The 11586-nt window shown below is 41.7% G+C and overlaps 1 protein-coding gene across 1 annotated transcript; it reads left to right on the top strand.

Moving 5' to 3' along the window:
- Window positions 1-216: 216 nt before the first annotated feature.
- MTG2 (mitochondrial ribosome associated GTPase 2) lies at window positions 217-9266 on the top strand. The gene is made up of 7 exons (XM_072110976.1): window positions 217-384; window positions 976-1182; window positions 1289-1436; window positions 1807-1922; window positions 2240-2458; window positions 4114-4252; window positions 8634-9266. Exons 2-7 carry the CDS (start codon window positions 982-984, stop codon window positions 9023-9025), a joined length of 1215 nt encoding a protein of 404 aa, XP_071967077.1. The 5' UTR covers window positions 217-384; window positions 976-981; the 3' UTR covers window positions 9026-9266.
- The last annotated feature ends 2320 nt before the right edge of the window (window positions 9267-11586 follow it).

Raw genomic sequence — 11586 nt, 5'->3', positions numbered from 1 at the left:
CTGTACTTTCTCACCCCACACACATTTTAAACTACATCACAGGGAAATTCTGGGAATTCTCCATGATGATGTACTTCCTGTTCTCGCTGCTACCAGCAGAGGTTGCTGCTTCCCTCTTTTCAGTCTTCTTTTACAGGACGCAGCCATGTTTGTGAAGTCCAAGCTATCGCTCTCAACTACCAGATGCTTCAACAAAATGGCTGCGGTCAAGGTGTCAGTGTAGTGGGTGGTCAGTTTGTAGAGGATGAGAGAGCCATGTTTGTGAAGCGAAAGGTTGTCGTTCCGAACTGGTAAATTGCTTCAACAAAATGGCTGCAGCCGAAGAGAGAGTGAAGGTGGCAGCGTAGTGGATTTCTTATTGCAGAGGATGAAACAGGCAGCAAGGTGAGCAGCATGGCGCAGCTCTATAGTATTGGCTGTGTATACTATCAATGGTATAACAAAGTCAAGAGCAAGCCTCCCCCCCACCACCTATAATCTGAACTAGTGCATCCTTCTTCTTCAGGAACTGCAAGTTATTCTCATAATCTCATATTCATCTGTATTTAAATTTGAAGGGATTTATTAAAAATATATCTACTGTTGAATAATTATAAAAATCCACAAGTTCATCATATAGTTGTATGCTCTTAATAGCCCATGAGCTCTGCTGCCTGTGAGAAAAGAAGCAACATGTATAAAAGTGATTTATCAGACGTTATCAAACATTACATAATTGACATTGTGTCTTTATGAGGCAGAACCCGTTCCTAGCAGTCATATCACTTAGATTCTGCATTCTGAAGCAGGTTTCTAGTTTCCACTTGTCTTTGAGCTGGTGGATGGACACTGGGTACTGTCATGTTTACCATACACTGCACACAGGAAGTAGAGGAGAATCCACTCATCTGATATATTCATACATACACACTAATTCTAGAATTCCATAACTCCCTACTGCCCTTACAATCCTTCATAAACTGCATTGTGTTACAGGTAGCTATGCAGACAGTACAGTCCTTGTACCGGCTCCGGGGTCTCGCTCATACGTTTCTGCTGTGCAGAGCATCTACTTCCCAAGCTTTAGGTTTTTTGACAGCCCTTCATGTATCTCATCACCGATCTTTCTCTAATGGATCACCTCTATGTGCCAAACCCCGGAACTTAGTTAAGGGCAAGAGAGATGTGTCTGAGAAGAGGCTGGTGAGTCATTGTTGCATCTTCTAAACCTAGTATTCCCCGGAATAATCAAGAAATTATTTAGTTAAATGTATAACAAAGTATTGTTTATTTTCTGTTTCTTCTCCAGACCCGCTATTTTGTTGATCATCGTAAGGTCCGTGTGGTGGGAGGAACTGGTGGCAATGGAGCATCTTGCTTCCATAGTGAACCCAGGAAAGAGTTTGGAGGACCTGATGGTGGAGATGGTGGAAATGGCGGACATGTTATATTAAAAGGTAATAGACAATTAGGCCAATGGTACAGGACCGTGGCCGGTCCGTGGATAATGGAACTTGTGATGGCCAGCTACTGCACGGTCATGTGCTACTGATCTAAGGGTTGTGGACTAATGTATATAATTAATAGCTTATGACTAATAAGTTAAACATTGGCAACTAATGGTCTTGTTGTTTAGCTGAGGCATCTAACATAATAAATCTAGCAGGTTTGTGAATATACAAAAAAACAGCTACTGTACAGCGCTATGTGTAGGGGGCATTCCTCTTCATATTTGTGTAGTGATATTCCTGAGTTCTACAATGGACAGCAGTGTCAAAATTGGAAATATCTATTTCTAGATTATTTCTCATTTTCTTCTGCTTTTAGTGGATCCTTGCGTGAAGTCTTTCTCCTCCATTGCTCCAGTATATCAAGGATCGCAAGGCGAGCCTGGTCGTAGCAGCAATTGTTATGGGAAAAGTGGTGAGAACTTATATATTAAGGTAAGCGTTAGAAAGTAGACAATACATATATTACAAATTTTGTAAATAGGTACTGAATGTAAATCAACATCAGATGGATAGATTTTATTAAGATATGGATAGATAATGTATTAAATATGAGATTGGATAGATAGATGTGAATCCTAAAATACACACCACTCTTCTCCCAAGATAACCGAGGAATATTTTAACCCTGATCAGCAGATTGTATCAGCATTTACACAGTGAAAAACATGAATATCTTTATAATTGATAGAGGTCACTGGGTGGGTTACAATTGCTTTCACATTGACAAGTTGATGTCTATGTACATTTAGGTCCCTGTTGGAACGCTTGTGAAAGAGAATGGGATAACCCTTATTGACCTCTCCAAAACTGGGGAGGAGTTTATTGCTGCTTATGGAGGTATTGGAGGAAAGGGAAACAGATTCTTCCTCAGCAATGAGAATCGGGCTCCAGTGACAGCCACACCAGGCGCTCCAGGAGAAGAGCGATGCCTGCACCTGGAACTCAAAACCATGGCACATGCTGGACTGGTGAGGACCACTATTGTCTTTCTGTGTAATTTCCAGTGCCTGTTTATTACTCTGCAGTATGTAACTGTATATGGACATTTCGATCCAAAAACTAGTACAGAAATCTTCGGAGCAGCACTGTTAAGATATGTGGATGGCAGGTTCTAAATCTTTATTTCTATACAGAAAATTCTGAATCCGAACAAGACAGAAAAAGGTTGCCTAGTTGGCTAACTCACCTTTCAAGTCAAGAAAAATACATCCAAAAATATGTAATAAATCCAGCAGAATGTACTAGTACCATAAGTAAAGCGTAACTTTTAACAATTGCTCATAAAATAGGTTCAGAGTGAACCACAATAGTATGCACATCAACCATCTAGTCAGCAAACTAGATGGTTGATGTGCATACTATTGTGGTTCACTGCAAACCTATTTTATCAGCAATTATTAAAAGTTACATTTTACTTATGGTACTAGTACATTCTGCTGAATTTCTTTCTTTTTATTTCTATACAGCCATCATATTTTACTGCACTTCACATATCATTAGGTACATATACATACAAAATAATACATTGCAGAGTAATAAAACAATGAGGGCCCTGCTCACAAGAGCTTACAATTCTACAAGCACGACCGCTCATCTCAATCTAAAAAAGGGATGCACAATGAAGCTAAACTCCCAAGAATAAAGATGGGACTTTATTTCACCAAGTGTTCACTGCAATGTTTCCCCTTCTCAATGTTTGTATTCTGGGCTTAAAAATTCCTTCATTAAGTAGGTGAAACATTGCAGTGAAAAACCCAGTAATCAATTAGTCCTCCGTGCCTTGTGTCCATTATTCGTAACTTATTAAAGCTTAACTCTGATGTCATAATTATTTTTAATAAATTGCCATGTGTGAATACCATTTTAATAACAAACAGAACATTGCCCATATTGTGTTCCTTGCCATTTTCTTTCAAGTTATTGCATTTTTTTTTTCTGAAGCTGTTTGTTAAAAATCTTTGTTAGAAGCAGTTGGGCAGAGACTAACCTCTTCCTGTATGCAGGAATATATATATATATATATATATATATATATATATAATTTATTTATTAGTGGCTTTCCTGGCAGATTTCATCACATGGAGGAACATGGAGAAGTAGTAGAAACCAGCAGTAAAATGGTTACATAAAGTGCTTAAAGTGTAGGGAGAGCAGAAGTTGTGGGTGCAGATGAGTCTATGATACAGCTTGAGGTACAGAGAGAGACAAATTCCTGTAAAAATCACAGACTGTGATGGATATACTGATAGGGAACTGAGGAGGCTTCTTACCTCACTATTCTTTGTAGGAGACTTCTGCATCCACAGATGTGTACACACTCAGCTCTCGGCTACACACAGAGCACTGTCCGTAGAGTTTTGTTTCACAGGGCTAAAGCAAAGCCATGGGAAGCAGCTACTTCAGGAATAGGCTAAACAGTGGAGGATATCAAAGAAACTACTGGATATAGGTAATCCTAACAATAGGCAGAGTGGTTCTATATCCCAAGAGCCATTACTGTGTGAAAAATTTATAGATATTCGATATTATAGATATAGTTGCGGTTTAAGAAAAGCTGTTGTGTAGCTATTTACATATGACCCCCTATTAACTTACAAGTAACAAGTAACTTCCTGTTTTTCAGGTGGGGTTTCCCAATGCTGGCAAATCATCTTTGTTGCGCCTTCTTACAAATGCCCGTCCTGCTGTGGCTGCCTATCCTTTCACCACCCTTAATCCTCATGTCGGAGTGATCAATTACCAAGATCATGAACAGATAGCAGGTGCGTTACACTAGTAAAGCTTCCCTTCTGGGGTTAATTTGGGGTTAATTTGTGTTGGATTGTTGGCAAGCTCTAGAAACCAATCACACATCCCTTGACTTTTATGACGAAAATGTGACGTTTTGGACCCCTAAGGGGTACGCAAGGTCAATTAATTATTCTTCATTAGACACTCCCAGAGCACACGGGTTCTGAAAGGCGTAGGAAGTGATTTAGAGTTGTCCACACAACCTTCGGTAATGGCAATAATAATAAATCACAACCCTGAATGGCTGAAAGACCCCTTTCACTAGCCATAGTGAAACAGAACCTTATCAACCCAAATAAGCCACCACCAGCTCTCCTTTAATATAAGTCCAGTCTGTAATAGGATTATATAGGGTGAGAAACCAACCCGGTAGCATGTATATAACCGAGGCAAGGACGTGGGGGTTCGTGGAGATCGAAATAAAGACAGGTAACATTTTTATATTTAATTACCTTAAGGGCACACTAGACAATAGAGTACACACAATAGATACTTATATAGTGTACAAAGTGCACGGGTAGGAATACAAGTATTATGCAGTATGTTAGTTACCTTGTGTGGGTCTTATGGAAATGGATAGGCCGCACTTAATGATCCATCCTGCGATTAGTGATGGTAAATGGTTTCCCAGACCCCAGGTGTGCTCTGAATATAATAGATGCACACCCCCCCCTGCACACCCACAGGAGGCTCTAAGGACCCTACTATCTGGTATTGGGTCCAGAACCTTGGAGATGTTCTGGCTTCTTAATGTGAAGGCATAGGGACAGGGTTCTGGTCTCACTGGATCCAGGTAAACCCATGGATCACATTAATGCCAAATCTGACCCATTTGCTATGGTCCCATTGCAAGATATTAATATCTCTGTGTCAAAGAATGGAAGAACGTATTTAGTCATAACTATACGATACCCTGACTATACTGATATCAAGAATGTGTTTGCCCTTGGGCTGAAATGGATCATAACTCCATAACCATCAATGACCAACATATGGATGACCAATGACAAACAATGTTGTCAGACAAAAAGGAGGGAGGCCTCTGAAACAGTCGGCTGAAAAGGTCCTTTGAGGCTCTATCTTCTGGAGATTTAAAGGGGTTGTCCGAGTTCTGGAAAAAAAAAACTAAGGGAGGCCGGGAGGGCGCTGCTTAAAACAATAAAGTCCTACTTACCTTCCGGTGCCCTCCGGTATCAGCTTCCGGCCGGACCCGACAATCTTCCGGCCCTCATACACAATGCTGTGTATAGGGACGGATAGGCGTGCTCCTGCGCTGCTCCGGCGGCCATGTTTGTTTACATGGCGCCCAGACCGGAGCAACAGCAGAGCTGGATTCCAGAGGGCACCAGAAGGTAAGTAGGACTTTATTTTTTTAAGCAGCCCTCTCCCGGCCACCTTTAGTTTTTTTTCCACAACTCTTGGACAACCCCTTTAATAACACTCTAGCTACATTAGGCTAATTAAGATGAGGCTGGAGAAAAGAAAGAATTTGTACCAACACTGGCTAATATAAGGCCCCCTCCCCAGATCATATTTTTCACAACTCTCCATTATAGCAATGTAAAATCACCAATAACTTTGATTACAGGCAGTCCCCGGGTTACATACAAGATAGGGTCTGTAGGTTTGTTCTTAAGTTGAATTTGTATGTAAGTCGGAACTGTATACTTTATCATTGTAGCCCCAGCCAAATTTTTTTTTGGTCTCTGTGACAATTGGATTTTAAAAATGTTGGATTGTCATTAGAACCAGGATTAACAATAAAGCTTCATCGTAGACACCGCTGATAACTGTTAAAGCTGTTTATTGTAGTCTAAGGCTAAAGTACAGTAAATTACTAACATCCAGAGGTCCGTTTGTAACTAGGGGTCGTATGTAAGTCAGGTGTTCTTAAGTAGGGGACCGCCTGTATTCCTTTTCAAAAATTAGCAGTGATACACTACTCGGGTAACTACCGTCTCAGCAATAACGGAACATCAGTTAGAATATCCATTGATGCCAAAGGACTTTTAATAGCTTCTGTTTGCATTAGGTTTCTATTTCAGCAAAAAAGTTGCACCGCTATTTTAAATCTGAAACAATAGAAGCCATTAAAACTCCATTGAAGTCCGTGGACATTTTAACAGATCTGTTAGTCTTCTATTTTGATAATTTTTGCTGATGTAAGCCAAAGGGGACCTGTCACACTAAATAAACACTCAAGGAGCTGCTTACTATCTTAGGCAACATGCACACTGCCGTGTGCCCGCCGCACCGTAGCACGGCGGGCACACGGCAGCGCGGGGAGAGGAGGAGGAGGTAAGCGCAGCTCACCCCCGCCCCTCTCCATAGCGATGTATGGCCACGGCGCCGTATTACGGGAAAAGATAGGACATGTCCTATCTTTTCCCGGGCTACGGAGCGGTACGGTGTGCTGTATATACGTCCCCCATAACCCAGTAATAGCAATGTTAATTCGCTAGCTTTATTGGAACATACTGACAAGGCTCGAAAACACTACAGTACATAGCAACCAGAATTATGAGGGGATAGTCCGAGGAGGGAGTGACTGCCGCATGAAGCCTGGCAGTCACCGTTGGCATCTGGTGTGGGAATGTAGGTCCGGGGCAGAAGCTGAGGAGAGGGGAACATCTTGGACTGCCCCCTCATGAATAAGCCAGACTGCTGTAGGCTTGTTCCAGTGTTCCGGCAGCTATGTACTGCAGTGTTTGCTAGCTTTATCGGCTATTACTGGGGTAGGGCGAGGGAGACAGGTCCTCTCTTTAGCAGTGTAATTCTAAATGCAGGTGTGAACTGAGCCTTATTGCCCCCTACGCATTATTCAATAAACCAATCGCTACATTTATAAAACATAACATGTATCAAGGTTCCTATTTCATAAAAACTCATGTTTAAAGAGGTAATATAATCTCTCATTGTTAATTTCCAAATTAATCTCACCTCCCACTATCTGCCACTTGGTGGTGGTATAACACTTTTCTAGTTTCTGTTTTCGTGGACTCAGTAGTGACCTTTTTGCTTGTTCTATACAGAAAAATGTTGGGTCATCTCTAATATTGTCACCCATAAAACTTGAAGCGGTTTTCTCACTAAAAAAATTCTCAACTCAATCCCCTAGTGATGTTTGCAAAAAGACATTCGCAAATTTGACAAAGGAGGATGCCCTTTAGCTCACTCAATTTATACAAACTCAATATATACTCAGCATAGCAGTGAGCAAATAAAACCACAAATGTTAATAGATATGCATTAAAAATAACAACACACCCGGAAAGTGCAAATGGGTGTATCTGCACAATGAATCAATATGAGTATGTCTATGATACCAAATGAAGGGATAATAAAAACATACCATGCCCTGTAGTAAAAGAAATATGTTGCCACAGTGAAGAATGCACATGACCGCCAAGAGATGTGTCGCCACAGGAATCTAAAAGATGGCATATGACAACAGTTAATCAAAAGTCTTACCAGTCTTGACGTGTAGTAACTGTGTGGCTGACAATCACAACATTCCTGCAGCCTAATATTGTTGGTACTTGTGATCTAGCGCTCGGGTCTACCCATCTGTACACCTCAAGTGCTCTTTATATACCTTAGGCGCCTCTATGTTCTAATATAGCATTTCTACCGCTGTCCCTCTGATGAATCCACCTAAGGTAAAAAATGGGCCAGGGATGGGGGGGGGTGCAGGGTGATTAGTATAGGGCAGAAATGGTGGTACTTCCCTTTTAAGAGCGGGAGCTAAGGCGAGTGGTAGGTGTCTTCCATATCCTTAAACCTTGCCTCGCAACATACAGGTACGTTGGAAAGAATTTCTTCATATCCTGTGAGCAGGATACTCTAAGCAGACACATTATTATCCATTTAGATCTGTGGGGTGACAATGTGGTCATAATTTCAGGGTATAGGTGTATATACACTTTCATCTGGCTTCTGACATTCTACTAATACACTGACACATAGAAAGAGATGAGACAGATGAGAGATGATGATATGCATGAGATGCCTATTACGCAGGAGCATGACGGGTAGGGGCATGACAGACTTTTACACTGTCAGCACTGCTACATCTGTGTTCTCACAGATGTGTGCCTGCCTCCCCCTTTACCCGGATTACTTGTCTGCCTGGAGTTTGTAGCATCTCTTTCCTCACAATGTGGGTCTGGCAGGAAGTGAATCCGTTTATGTGTCAGTCTGAGCTCCGTGCTGGACTGCAGAGAACGAGTTATTTTGTTATCCTGAGTACATATAAGAAACTTGTCTTAGTGGGAATACCCCTTTAAAATTTCATTTATAATCAAAAATATCATTCCCTCCAAATATGTGTCATTTCTCTCTTGTACATTGCAGTTGCTGATGTTCCAGGTATAATAGAAGGCGCCCATCAGAATCGGGGTTTGGGTCTCTCCTTTCTCAGGCATATTGAAAGATGTCGGATTCTACTTTATGTGCTGGATCTCACACACCCAGAGCCTTGGACTCAGCTGAGCTCTTTGCAGTATGAAGTGGGTCAGTTTGATGAGAGCCTTGCTCATCGTCCCCATGTCATTGTGGCCAACAAATTAGACCTTCCTGGGGCCCGGAAGACTCTGGAACATCTTCAGGAGAAGGTTAAAGGCAGGATCATTGCGGTGTCAGCCTTAACTGGGGAGAACACTGAAGAGCTTATACTTTACCTTAGAGAGCTGTGTGATGGCCACAGACCAGAAGGAAGGAGAGCTGAGCCATACATGGGCTGGTGAAGAAATACTTGAGAAGAAAATGTGTGGTTTTTATAGGAACTGAGACTGAGGTGGTGATTGGGTACAGGTGGGCATTGGTTATTGGCCTGTATTACAGTGGATTTTCAATGTTTCGTCTTTATTTGCCATATACATTGTTTACTGAGATGTAATAATTTATTCCTGTAATACAGGAGAATTTCTCTAACTTGTATCTGTTATAATCTACATTTTACAATGTCTTAATAAACCACTGGGTGGAGTTGTGGAGTAACACATAATTTCACCACTATTACATTAACCACTAGGTGGCAGTATGGGCCATATGCATGTATAACATTGTGTTCCTTTTTAGAGACAAATTACAGCAGATCAAGCCCACTGCTCTCCCCAGTGTTCTGTAATTAGCAGGGGGTTAATGGTTCTCCTCAAAGCAATTTGGGACACACACAATAATGTCTTTAAGAACCATTTTGCTTTTCTAAAACTGCATATTATATTGGTTATGGCAGGGAAGTCGAAAAGTGGCATATCTTGTTGGTATCAGTTGGCTAAAATTGGGAGAAGACATTAAGACATGTCTTCTTCTCTCTTTGGGGATTGAGAAAAACATGTCATATAGGAGGGGTACTTGGATGGGATCCCGTTTTCCCCAGCACCGCTAGTTTTACCATTCAGTGGTTTCCTATTGTATTTGAATGGTTGCGATGTTAAAGCTTTTTTGGTGGACGGGAAGTTTGTATCCACCTTGAGGCTTATCAGTTCAGCCTCTCTTTTCTAACATTTATTTTAATGCTTCCCAAATCTAAAATAAACTTCTGCTCTTGCAAATGGATCTTCATGCCTGCAGCAGGTACAGGGTTAAAACCTCTTCGCTCCTATATTGCAAAGTAATTAACTCTCCCAGACAGCAAAATATCTCAATTGAGACTGATGAATTAATCGTGAGCCTTCTCTTGCCTCCCCCGGCATCTGTACCAAACAGTTAAATGGTGCAAATTGTATTTGTCAGCATTTGGAATTAAGTTCATTTCAAGAAACATTCATCATAATTAAGAGCCACAAGGCCAAGAAGAAGTCACGAATGCAAGACGAGACTTGACCTGAGTGTGGTGGCCTCTCATTGGAGCTTGCTGTAGCGGTAGACAGCTCCCTGTCACCAGTGGGCTGATGTTATATGGGATCATTTCCTGAATGACATCATGTGGGGCTTTGTTTTCCACATGTATGCAGCATCATACAGAACAGGGGTAAATATAGTTATCTTCCTTTTTATAGATCAGGGTAGCACAACCTTTTTTTGGTTTTAGAGCTGAGATACAGCACACAGGTACAGCTAGCACTCGGTTACATCTCAGACTATAATACAGACCCTAGACACTTAATAATGATGCATGCAATCGGTAAAGAGCCCCACACTTTTATAAGTTGGATTGTAACTAGAGATGAGCGAACATACTCGTCCGAGCTTGATGCTCGATCGAGCATTAGCGTACTCGTAACTGCTCGTTGCTCGGACGAATACTTCGCCCGCTCGAGAAAATGGCAGCTCCCGCCGTTTTGCTTTTTGGCGGCCAGAAACAGAGCCAATCACAAGCCAGGAGACTCTGCACTCCACCCAGCATGACGTGGTACCCTTACACGTCGATAGCAGTGGTTGGCTAGCCAGATCAGGTGACCCTGGGATAGACTAGCCGCTGCCCGCGCTGCTCGGATCATTCTGTGTCTGGATGCCGCTAGGGAGAGAGCTGCTGCTGGTCAGGGAAAGCGTTAGGGTGTTCTATTAGAATAGTGTTAGGCAGGAGTGATTCAACAAGAACCCAACAGCCCTTCTTAGGGCTACAATAACGTTATACTTTTTTTTTTTATTTGCTTGTGGCTGGGCTTGCTGGCACTAGTAGTGCAGCTAGTACCATATTGTGAGGAATTTGCAGGGGGACTTGCTACCGTTGTGTTTAGCTCTTAGTGACACACATATCCACCTCAAACACCAAAGTGGGAAAATTTATTAGGGGTTTGATTTCAATTAGGCACAGTCTGGCAGTTTCTTTTTATTTTACGTTTATTTTTTTAATAACTCAGTGTCATCTCATCTTGCATAGTAGTGTGCTTTCATACTTGGCTAGAAAATAGCCATAGGAGAATCCAAACGGCTTACTTACGCCTACAGTAGCGTTATATATATTTGATTTCTGGTTGATCTGCTGGTGGCTGTACTTGCTGCAGTGCATCTACTAGCAAATTGTGAGCAATTTGTAGTGAGACTTGCGACCGCTGTGTTTTGCGCTTAGTGACGCACATATCCATCACAAAGACCGAAGTGGGAAAATTTATTAGGGCCCGGGGTTGTATTTCAATTAGGCACAGTCTGCCATTTCCTTTTTTATTTTACGTTTATTTTTTTCATAACTCAGCGTCATCTCATCTGGCATAGTAGTGTGCTTTCATACTTGGCTAGAAAATAGCCATAGGAGAATCCAAACGGCTTACTTACGCCTACAGTAGCGTTATATATATTTGATTTCTGGTTGATCTGCTGGTGGCTGTACTTGCTGCAGTGCATCTACTAGCAAATTGTGAGC

The sequence above is a fragment of the Engystomops pustulosus genome, chromosome 6 (genome assembly GCF_040894005.1).
Source record: "Engystomops pustulosus chromosome 6, aEngPut4.maternal, whole genome shotgun sequence".
Classification (NCBI taxonomy): domain Eukaryota; kingdom Metazoa; phylum Chordata; class Amphibia; order Anura; family Leptodactylidae; genus Engystomops; species Engystomops pustulosus.
Note: the sequence above shows the minus strand (reverse complement) of the source record. Positions and strands in the feature narration are given on the sequence as shown.

What these genes read in the sequence shown, in the direction of transcription:
- MTG2 (XM_072110976.1), top strand. Translation starts at nt 982, where the DNA reads ATGCAGACAGTACAGTCCTTGTACCGGCTCCGGGGTCTCGCTCATACG. An exon ending in GTGAGAACTTATATATTAAG is followed by an intron (nt 1,923 to 2,239) that starts GTAAGCGTTAGA and finishes ATGTACATTTAG; the next exon opens with GTCCCTGTTGGAACGCTTGT. An exon ending in CCATGGCACATGCTGGACTG is followed by an intron (nt 2,459 to 4,113) that starts GTGAGGACCACT and finishes CCTGTTTTTCAG; the next exon opens with GTGGGGTTTCCCAATGCTGG.